Source organism: Hipposideros armiger, unplaced genomic scaffold (genome assembly GCF_001890085.2).
Source record: "Hipposideros armiger isolate ML-2016 unplaced genomic scaffold, ASM189008v1 scaffold_1155, whole genome shotgun sequence".
NCBI lineage: Eukaryota > Metazoa > Chordata > Mammalia > Chiroptera > Hipposideridae > Hipposideros > Hipposideros armiger.
The window spans coordinates 63,338-74,594 of NW_017732505.1; the positions used below are offsets into that span (position 1 = coordinate 63,338).

Consider the following 11,257-nt stretch of genomic DNA (forward strand, 5'->3'; position numbering starts at 1 on the left):
TAGTCACCATTTGACAGTCCCCCGTCCCCCGCAAACATACACACTCTTATTTAGTGGGCAAGAGCCACAAACATGCAAGTATCCCACAAGGAGTAACTACCACAGCTGAGCCACATGGTCTCTGGCCCCTGTTGCCACTGTTTGGGGATTTGTGCTGGTCCCTCTGCTGCGTGCCTCACATGCCTGAACTAACTCAGTCCCCACAACTGCCCCTTTGAGTGGGTGTAGTTTTTGTCCCCAGGAACCAAGAAGGAAATACGTACGTATCTTCAGCTTGAAATTATGCTCCATGAGACACTCGGGAATGCCAAATGGGGAAGAGCGTTCTAGCAAGATCCACTAGAATGGCATTAAATGGATTGAGAAAACTGTACTGCCTGTCAACTCCATTACTTGGTAATATCAGGCCCTATTTACTGAGCACTTCCATACGCCTCTGCTAAGGGCTCCTGGCAGACATCATCTGTTTTGCCTGCTGGGTGCCAGCACTTTGATGTTACCTTACGGCTCTATACCCCCCAATCTCGGGCCATTGGATTCAACTAGGGCTGCCTCCCAACCCAGGTGGGCCAATGAAAGGGCCCATGGGAAGGGGGACCTTAGGTACCGGAGCTGCCAGGGCCATTTTTCTCCCCCCGAAATGGGGAGCCCGCATGGAATGAAGCCAAGAGGGAAGGAGGACCAAGAGATGAAGAATCCATTTTGTTTGAGCTCCTGAATCCTGTCGTACCTCAACTTTCTTCCCCTTTTTTGCGTAAGGCAGTCTGAGTTGCTGTCAAAAGAGCTCAGAGGGAGACTGCAGTTTACATGTATGATGACACATTTGGTCCTCACCACAGCTCCCAGGTGTGGAAAAGAGTCTCATTTTACAGATGAGAAAAAGTGAGGTTCAACGAGACGTCACTGGGGCTGGGGCCACATAGCTAACGTGCGAAGGAGTAAGGACTCGGCACTTGGCTCTAATTCTCTGCTGACCCTCCTCATTCCACAACTTGTAAACCCTGGGCCCTTCAGCTTCTCCCTTCTCCAGCTCAGGTTTCCTGGAGCCCCCTGGGGACAGCCTGTCAGGCACCCCCACCCCACCTTCCCTCACACACAGACTGACACAGGTTTGGCTGCAAGAGTGTCTGGTATTTAATCTCACGTTGCAGCAGCCAGGAAGGGGAAGGGGGTATCCAGCCGGGTCCCATTGCGGGACGCTGTCACCACCACATGCACCCGATTCTCCATTCCGCCTGAGGACACGCTGGGCCGCTGGCCTCTGGTTCACAGTGGGGGCCGCAGGGGCAGCTAGGGTGGGTCTCGGGAGGCCAGGTAGGCGGCCAGGGTCACCAGGGCGGCCGCGTATGTGCACACGCCCAGCCCGACAGCCAGGACCCCCAGCAGGAAGGCGCGGCGGGAGGCAGCCCCTGCCCCCTGGATGTCCCCCTTGGCCCAAGCCTTGTTGGTCTGTGGAGGTGTTGGGCAGTGGTGACTTAAGCATCCCCTCTGCCACCCTGCTTCCCGAAGCCCCCATCCCTTCCCCACAGGACACACCCATGCATTCACTCATATATTCCAAAAACAGCGAGCACCACTGTGGGTCAGGCACAGTCGGGCACTGAGAATACTGGGTGACTAACAAAATTATACATATATTACTGTTTGCCGCCATTCTAACTCATTTGACCCTCACAATGACCCTGAAGCAGGAATTATGCCCATTTCACTGATGAGGAAAATGAGGCACAGGAAAGATGAGTGGCTTGCCCACCGAGCGGGGCAGACTTAGGACTTGAGTTGAGGTTCTTACCTCAGCAGCCCTCTGTGAAACACATCTCATTTTACCCCTGAATGTTTCCATGCAAACCCTTTCCATCTCACCCTACCCCCACCCCACCCCAGGCCTAGCTCCTCTATTTTGTTCTGTGTTTTGAATGCATTTTTCTCATTTATATTCAGTCCCCTCCCTGCCCCACACACAGACTGACCTTCTGGGCCAGGCAGAAGGCGGCGATGCCCACAGGCCAGAAACAGCACAGCATGGAGAAGACAGCCAAGCCGAGGTGGTCATGGGGTAGGAGCGGGGAGAGAAGGCCGCCCCCATCCCAGTCTGAGTCGCTGTCACTGGATGACACATCCTATGGGCAGGAGAGGGGCTGGGTGGACATCTCTACCCACCTTCCCTGCCCCACTGCTCTGCTCTCCAAAGCCCCCAAAGACCAATACCAGGGCCTCCCCAGAAACATCAAGACAGAAAAAATGTTCCAGGATACAGGCTCTTGACTTTTCTACATCCTGGATCCTTTTGAGGGGAAACTGTGGACCATGTCTCCAGAGAAGAGCCCACCCACAACCAAAGCTTTGAGTTCAATTTCAAATTCGCATGTCCAATTGTAGCTACTCCAACTGCTTATAATCTCTGAGTTAAATGCCTGTGAAGTGGAAACAGACACTGATGGGAACAGGAACCTATAAAAAGATGGAGATTAGGAGAGACAGCTTGGGGGACTAAGGTACTAGTTTCAACCCTATCTGCTGAAACTATATATTCTAGATAAAGAATTTATTTTTTTTTCAGTCTTGCATCAAATAGCTCACAATACTTTAAGGAGTTACGGTAAGCCCAAAACTGAAATGAAAATCAAAGTTAACAAAGAGGTCAAATGAACAGAAGGCCCTCTTTTGCCTTGCAGACATTTGCCAATCCCAGAATAATTAACTTTTCAATCAAACCTTGAACTAGATTAAAAATGATCTTTGGTAGTGCCCCTAGGCAACTGACCAAAACAAACCAAATCCTCTGTGGAGGAAGGTACCTTCATCCTAGATCTGAAAATAATTTTTCTTAAAAACAATTTTGCAAATAAGATGACCACCATGCAGTCAAAGATAACCAGGCACATAAGGAACCGTGAATAAGAACCAGCAGAAATAATAAGGGTCTTCAAAGTCTTCAAACAATGCAATTAGCAGACACATACAATGTCAGTGTGATACTCACTGCCACAATGTGGCAGACTGTGTTTTCCCAAAATGGCCACAATCATCGCTCCAGTCCTGGTGCTCTTCTTAGAGTGTGACTGATACTCTTCCCATCAAGGGTGAGATATGTGTTCCCTGTCATTGAGTCTGGACAGGATGTGGCTCCCTCATAATTGATGGAATCTGGTGGAAGTAATGCTGCATGACTTCCTTAAGTCAGAAAAGATGAGGCAGCTCCTGCGCTTTGCTGAGACATTCATGCTGGAGGCATGTTAAGGGTTCTGACTGCTCTGAAGCAGTCATGCTGGAAGGAAGCCCAAACCAGCCCACATGGGGAGACCCATGTAGAAACCCCAGGACTACATGAAGAGAGAGATACCCAGTCAGCCCCCCAGCTGCTTCAGCCCCTGACTCTTCCAAACCTTAGCCACTGGCTGACTCCTCATGAAAGACTCTGAGGCAGAAACACCCAACCGAATTCTTCCCAAATTCCTGACCCACAGAAACCATGAGTGATAATGATTATTGTTTTAAGCTTAAGTTTTACAGTGACTTCTTGATTACAGCAATAGTAAATGGGAAACCATGTTTAAGAAATAAAAGATGAGCTTGACAGTATGTATAAGGAATAAGAAATTATAAAAGTGACATTAACTTGAAAAAAAAGGGACCAGGAATGACAGAGGCCAGAGGTGTGTAGGCTCTGAAGAGAAATGGATAGAGAGCAAGGGAGTCAGCAATCAGAAGGAAGACAGAGAGCCAAAGGCAAGGAAACAAAGATGACAGGTAAATCTGGAGAAAAATAGCTAGAGAAACCTGGGGAGAAGGAGAACAGGAAAACTACAGCTGGAAATCTAGGAAGCCCACACACAGCTGGAAAGTGAGACTTCAGGCTAAAGCCAGGTACCCCAGCCGCTAGCCAGTCAGATGTTGGTCACAGCTGGAATCACCTCCAGCTCCCTCCCCAGCTCCCACTAAGGCCTGCTGTTCCTACCTCAAGGTCAGTGGGCCCTGTTTCCCCCAGGTAAGGGCTCCCAGAGGGAAGAGGTGGTGGCAGGAACTGCCAACCCCTCAGAGACTCTGCAAAGGCTGTCTCTCCAAAGGGGGACCCCAGCTCAGGCTCGCCAGGCTTCTGGATGGGGGTCTCGCAGCCTACACCTGCCAGCAGAGGCTGTTGGAGCTCTCGAAGACTGGGGCTATCCATTGTTGGGGAGAGGTTCCCAGAGGGGTTTCCTGGGGTAGGGGAAAGAAAAAGACAAGTTGCAAAAGACTCACCTTCATCCTTCTCCTGACTCCCAACTCTGGAGAGACTCCAGGCAGAGGCTAGTTAGTTCAACCCCCCTCAGACCCATTTTACAGATGGTAAAGCTGACTGAGGCCCAGAGAATAAAAGAGGCTGGCTCAAGTTGTGAAGAGAACTCCGGGGTCTGGACATTCAATTCTGGGCTTCTCTCTGCTCAGGCAAAAACCACATAGCTGTTGCACACTTACTCCAAGCCATGTTTACACACTTGCCCCATGAACTACACACCCATCCTGGGTTCACACATGAACCCTCTCCCCCCACACTCCTTCCCAATGACGCTTTGCACTTCACTCAAGTTCACACTCCCTGTGCCCAAACCTGAACTCTTGAATACCCAGGTCCCTGAAGCACAAAACCATTCAGACAGGCCCCACCCTCACCTCCACCTATGCTTTCATCTCCCAAGGACTCCTTGCATACTTGCTCCAGACAACATCAACCTCCAGAAAACACCCCAAACCTCTTACACACTCATCCCAAGTGGCTCCTATCCCCCCAGTATCAGATCCCCCCATATGCACACATTCGCACAGGCTTCCCACACAGGTATCCCAGGATACTCTCCCCTCTTCCCATCATTTCCCTTGCACACCTGCCCCAAACACCCAGTCCAGGCACCCCTCACCTACTCCATCTACATCCATGATCCCACACAATCCTCTGCGCACCCACCAGCTCCCCAGGCACCTCCTCCTGTTTTATCAGAATGCTCCTTATGCAGCACACCTCCCACATAACACCCCCAACCCACCTACCACACTCTCGTACACACTCAATCACAAAGAGTATTCTCCTCACCCCACGATCACCCTGGGGGCCACTAAGCCTCCCGCCCTCACTCCAAACCTGGCTTGGATCGATTTCCCCGCAATGGGTTTGCCTCCCCAACCCCAATGCCAGGACCGGAGAGTGGGGCGGTGCCCCCCACTTGCGCCCCTCACTCACCCCGCCCAAGCCTGATGCCGGGACCTCCTGGGCCCCTACATCGACACCCACCCCGACCCTGCCACTCGGAGGTGGGGACCTCAGTACGCCCCGCGCTCCCCGGGGCCTGGACCTGGAGGCGCGGGGTCCTCACGCTCCGCTTGGCTCCTCTCTCAGCGCACGGTCCGCAGCGACCAGGGGCAGGGATGCGGGCGGGGCGGCAGCCTCCCGGCTCCGCCCTCCGCAGCGGCCGAGCAGCGGGCCTTGAAGGCCGACGTCAGCGCCGGACGCTGGCCCCTGCCACCCCAGGTGTGCCGGAGCAGGAGGGGATCTCCAGGACAGCGAGCCTGATTCCCTGGGCCCAGGCCCAAGCGCTGCGGGGCGGAGGAGGGGGCGTCCCCGATCTTGATCCTGCAGGGCCTTCTTGGCTTTGCCCACCCTCCACCTACCCTCACCACCCTCTGCCCAATAATAGTAACAGCAACTAGGCCAACAGTGTGCCCGGTTCTTAGTGCTTTACATATACTCGAGCACATTTAGTCCTCAGAAGGACCTAAGAGGCCTTCTCACTTGTCTTGTAGTACAGAGGAAACAGGCCCAGAGAGGTTAGGTACATGCCTAAGGGCACACCGCCAAACAGTTCAGTAAGCGCAGAACACACCCCTCCCTGGGTTAATCATCATTTACCCGCATCATCATTGCATTGATTTCTCTCCATACCTCTATTTCTCTATCCCTATTTTGCAGATCAAGAAACTGAGGCTCAGAGATGTGTGTTCACTTGACCAAGGTTAACAGGAACTAAGCCCAGCAGATTGTAACCAAGGGCTGTATTTCTTGTAGTCCCCAGGGAAGGGGAAGAAGGTGGGTGGCTTCCAGGGAAAGGTGGCTGGGGTGGGAGTGGACCGAGGATGGGGTGATGTGCCGGTTATCAGGTGGTACAGGTGGTGGTTGAGTCAGTATTTGGACTAACACAGACCTGAGTTCCTTCCCAGGCTCTTCAAGGCACTTGCTGTGTGACCTCTGGATAATGCCACCACCTCTCTGAAACCAAATTTCTTCATCTGTAAAATGGGGTAAATATTTCCTGCCTCTTAGATGTGATAACATACATAAACTATTTAGACTAAGTGTGATGATAACGTCCAACATTTACCCAAAGCTTGGCAAAGTAGGCTCTAAACATGTTTGATGATGTTTATACATATATTATTTATATCCATCTCCATCAATCTGATTAGGGGATTCTCCTCAACCTACTGGCCTCCACCTCCTTCAGGGAGCCCACCCAGCTTGCACTGGCTTCCCCTTCCCAGAAGCCCTCCATCTCATCAGTCCCTGTCAGCCAAACTAGAGGATTCCCCAGCCTGGTGTGGGGCCAGCCAGAGTTCCCTCGCTCCAGGGCTCCAGGGCTTTGTGCCAAGAGACCAGACGCTGGAGCTGGCACAGGCCCCACTCCTGGGGAGAGCAGATGGTGTCTGCAAGTGCACTTGAATCAGCCACAGTTTCTGGCAGAGGGCAGATGGGGAGACCCACCGGAGGGCAGATGAGAGGGAAGAGGGAGCAGGACTGTTTTCTCTGGGAGAGATACCCTGTTACTCTATCGCCTTAACCTTGCTCTGGCTGGTTTTTCATATCGCTTATCACTATGAAACATATTACAGTAGTCCTTTATCCACAGAGGATATGTTCCAAGCTCCCCAGTAGAGACCTGAAACCCTGGATAGTACCAAACTCTATATTTACTATGTTTTTCCCTACACATACCTATGATAAAGTTTAATTTATAAATTAAGCACAGTAAGAGATTAACAATAACTAATAATAAAATAGAATAATTATAACATACTATAGTTATGTGAATGTGGTCTCTCTCTCTCAAAATATCATTGCATTGTACTCACCCTTCTTGTGATGATAAAATTCTTATGTGATGAGATGAAATGAGGTGAGTGACACAGGCATCCTGACAAAATGTTAAGTGACTATTGACCTTATGATGATAAAGGTTACTTGAACTAAGCACTTCGATAAGATAACAGTCAATCTGATAACCGAGTGACTGATGGGCAGATAACATTGATTCCTTGGACAAAGGGATGATTCACATCCTGGGCAGGATGGAGTGGAACTCCATGAGATTTCATCATGTTATTCAGGATAGCAAACAATTTAACACTTATGAATTGTTTCTTTCTGGAACTTTCCATTTAATATTTTCAGATCGTGGTTGACCACAAGTAGCTGAAACAGTGGAAAGCAAAACTGGGCATAGGGCGGAGACTATTGTATGTTTCTGTTGTTTGTAGTTTCAATCCTCTCAATCAATGTCACCTGCAGTGGGTCTGAGATTTGATCTGTTTTGTTCACTACTGTGACTCAGGGCCTAGAACAGCACCTAGCACAAAGTACTGTATTTCCCCATGTATAAGACACACCTTAATTTTGGGGCCCGAACTTTGAAAAAAAATGTATTACATAAAGTTATTGAACTCAAGCTCTATTCATTATAAAATTCATACAACTCCTCATCACTGTCAAAACTCCCAACCATCAGCTTGTCCTCATCTGTGTCTGATGACGAATCACCGTCTTCATATATTGCCTCGTCCTCAGTTCCATCTATGGCATTTGAAATCTACAACCACTGTATAAGACGCACCCAGTTTTTAGAACCCAAATTTTTCGAAAAAAGGTGTGTCTTATACATGGGGAAATACGGTAGGCCTTTAGTACATATTAGTGGGATGGGGGCATGAATTCCCACCAACCTCAGTTTTTTACCAAATCTCCGAGTTCTACGGGTCTCTTCATCCCCCTAGGCCACCCTAGAGATTCATTCACTTTCATTTGTATCTCTCTGGCCACCGTCAGCCTTATACAGGTCTCCCCAAACTCACCCCTTTTAGGGAGTCACAAGAGGCCCAGGCCTCTTAGTGTTTGTGATGGTCCTGGAATATTAAACATGAATATCCAACCAGGATCATCAATAGAGGCTTAAAGCATTGATGTAAGTTCGATGAGCAATAGGATATTTATCTAGTCTCAAAGTATCTTCCCACAGATGACTTATTATAAAGGAAAAATAATAGTATTAGTAGAGAATACTGGCAGACATCTCCTTAACCAGCTGATAGAAGTTGACATCAACAGTAATGGAACAAATCGACTTCATGTCCCCCTGATACGCACTAAGAAGGACACAACATCATGTCTGTGGTTTTCTGCTCAAAATCCATCCTTTGGGGCCGGCCGAGTGGCTGGTTAAGAGCTTGCTTGGGAGCGCCAGCTCTGAGCAGCAGGACTGTGGTTCGGATCCCACATTGAGGGCCAGTGATGCTCGCCCTCTACAGCTGAGATGATGAACAACAGATTGACCTGGAGCTGGACTGTGGTGAGTCGCCGGCGACAGTGTAGGCTGCAGCAGGGCTGCAGTGGGCTGCCATGAGCTACGTGAGTGGCTGGCAGCCAGTGTGAGCGGCCAGGAGCTGCTGTGAGTCGCAGACCAATGACTGGCGACCGATTGCCTCACCTGGGAAGAGCACAATGATCATACCAACATGGGCCAGTGAAGCAATGTCCTCCACAACTAGACTGAAGAACAAAAATAGCAATTTGTCTACCTGTCTGTTCCCCTTCCCTGATTCCCCAACGCTGTTCCCCTCCCCCCAATTCTCCAATAAAATCTTTAAAAAACAAACAAAAAAAATCCATCCTTTGAACCTAACCATGAGAAAACATGAGACAAAGCCAAATTAAGGGAATTATAAAGTATCTGGAATGTGCTCCTCAAAAACATCACTGTCATGAAAAACAAAACAATAACAAAAAATTTAAAACCTGGCAGGCCTGTTCTAGATTAAAGATGAGTAAGGAAACATGACAACTAAATACAAAGTGTGATCTTGGATGTAGGGCAGATGGTGATAAAGTATGTTATTGGGGCAATGGGGGAAACTTGAATATAAACTATAAATAAGATAATAATTTTGTATCAATGTTAAATTGATACTGTGGAAAATGTTTAATTGGTATTATGATTATATAGGAGAATCCTCCCTTGTTCTTAGGAGGATTTGACTGTTGGAAATAATGAGTTATGAATATTACATTGAACAAGAATTGAATTCTTGAACAAGAAATGACTTGAACAAAAACTACACGAAACAGGAAATCCAAAGAACAATGAACGTTAATAAAAGTACTCAAAAGTCATCAAGAAAATGCAGATTAAAATCATAATTCGATACCAACACACATCCACCAGAATGGCCAAAATGAAAAAGAACTCCACCACCAAGTGTTGGTAAGAATGTGGAGAAAGGGGAACTCTCATACACTGCAAATTGGGCCAACCACCAGGAAAACTGTTGGACAATGTCTGCTATAGCTGAACATATCCTATGACCCAGCAATTCCACCCCAACCAGATGTGAACATATGTTCAACAAAAAGACAAATTCCCATCAACAGATGGATAAATAAATGTAGCATCTTCACACACAGGAAACTTATAAAGCAATGAGAATGAAAAGACCTATAGCCCCAAGCAACAGCATAAATGAATTTTGAAAAAAAACAAAAAAAAACTCTAAGCAAAAGGCGGCAGACACAAAACAATACATATTGTGTGATTTTGTTTATATAAAGTATAAAAACAGGCAAAATTAATGCATGTTGTTAAAAGTCCAGTTAGTACTTACCTTTTGGGCATCCTGGAAGAGACATGACGAGCATCCCTGGGGAGCTGCTTGTATTCTTTTCTTGAGCTGAGTTCTGTTACCACGTGAGTTCAGTTCATGAAATATGATCCAGCTCTCTATTTTTTTATTTGTGCACTTTTCTGTACATATATTATACTTCAAAACAGTTATTTTTGGGGCTAGCCGAGTGGCTCAGTTGGTTAAGAGCACGAACTCTGAGCAACAGGGTTGGGGTTTGATTTCTACATGGGCCAGTGAGCTGTGCCTGAGCTGAGCTGCTGCTGAGCTGCCAACAGGTGGCAGGATGGCTCAGCTGGTGAGAGCACGTGATCCTAACAACAAGGTTTCCGGTTTGACTACTGCGTGGGATGGTGGGCTACGCCAACCCGCAATTAAGATTGAATGCAGCACCTTAAGCTGAGAGGCTGCAAGCTGCCAATGACAACTGGACTTGGAACTGAGCTAGCTGCACCCTCCACAACTGAGATTGAAGGACAACAACATGGCTGTTCCCCAATTCCCTAATAAAATCTTTTTTTTTTTTTTTTGCTGAGCCATCCTGCCACCTGTTGGCAGCTCAGCTTGGGCCAGGAATCAAACCGGCGACCCTGTTGCTCAGAGCTCGCACTCTTGAGCGAGCTCTTAACCAACTGAGCCACTCAGCCAGCCCCCAGTAAAATCTTTAAAAACAACAACAAACAGTTATTTTTGAAAAAGAGTGAGCTAGATCTTTATATACTGACATCGATAAATTTCCAACATGCATCACTAAGTGACAAAAGCAAGATATAAAACAGTATGTACAGGGCCCGCCGAGTGGCGCATTGGTTAGGAGTTGGCTTGGGAAGCCAGCTCTGAGCAGCAGAGCCCTGGTTCAGATCCTACATGAGGGCCAGTGACGTTGCGCCCTCTACAGCTAAGATGGTGAACAACAGCTCGACCTGGAGCTGGGCTGCTATGAGTTGCCGGCGACGGCGTAGGCTGCAGTGAAGCTGCAGTGGGCTGCCACAAGCTACCATGAGTGGCTGGCAGCCAGCGTGAGCTGCCAAGAGCCTCCATGAGCGGCCGTCCTGTGGCTGGCGACCGATCTGATCACTTCACCCGGGAAGAGCACAATGATAATACCAACATGGGCCAGTGAAGCGACGTCCTCCATAACTAGACTGAAGAACAAAAGGACAGCAACTTGTCTGTTCCCCTTCCCCGATTCCCCAACGCTCCTCCTCCAATTCTCCAATAAAATCTTTTTTTTTTTTAAAGATTTTTTTATTGGGTAATTGGGGGAAGGAGAACAGACAAGTTGCTGTCATTTTGTTCTTCAGTCTAGTTGTGCAGGACGTTGCTTCACTGGCCCAAGGTG

The 11,257-nt window shown here is 48.4% G+C and overlaps 1 protein-coding gene across 6 annotated transcripts in view; it reads right to left on the bottom strand.

The window, feature by feature from the left end:
* Positions 1–1,123: 1,123 nt before the first annotated feature.
* TMEM91 (transmembrane protein 91) overlaps positions 1,124–11,257 on the bottom strand; it is a 23,985-nt gene continuing 13,851 nt past the window's right edge. For 2 of the 6 annotated variants that reach the window (XM_019632632.1, XM_019632631.1), the window contains exons 3-6: positions 9,898–9,970; positions 3,959–4,197; positions 1,971–2,120; positions 1,124–1,449 (exon numbers count right to left, since the gene is read on the bottom strand). In XM_019632632.1, the coding sequence (XP_019488177.1) occupies positions 1,291–1,449; positions 1,971–2,120; positions 3,959–4,197; positions 9,898–9,970 (621 nt within the window). In that variant the 3' untranslated portion in view covers positions 1,124–1,290. Of the gene's footprint in view, positions 1,450–1,970; positions 2,121–3,958; positions 4,198–5,215; positions 5,648–9,897; positions 9,971–11,257 lie in introns of those variants that run through there. The other 4 variants (XM_019632633.1, XM_019632635.1, XM_019632634.1 and 1 more) reach the window with 4 other exon arrangements.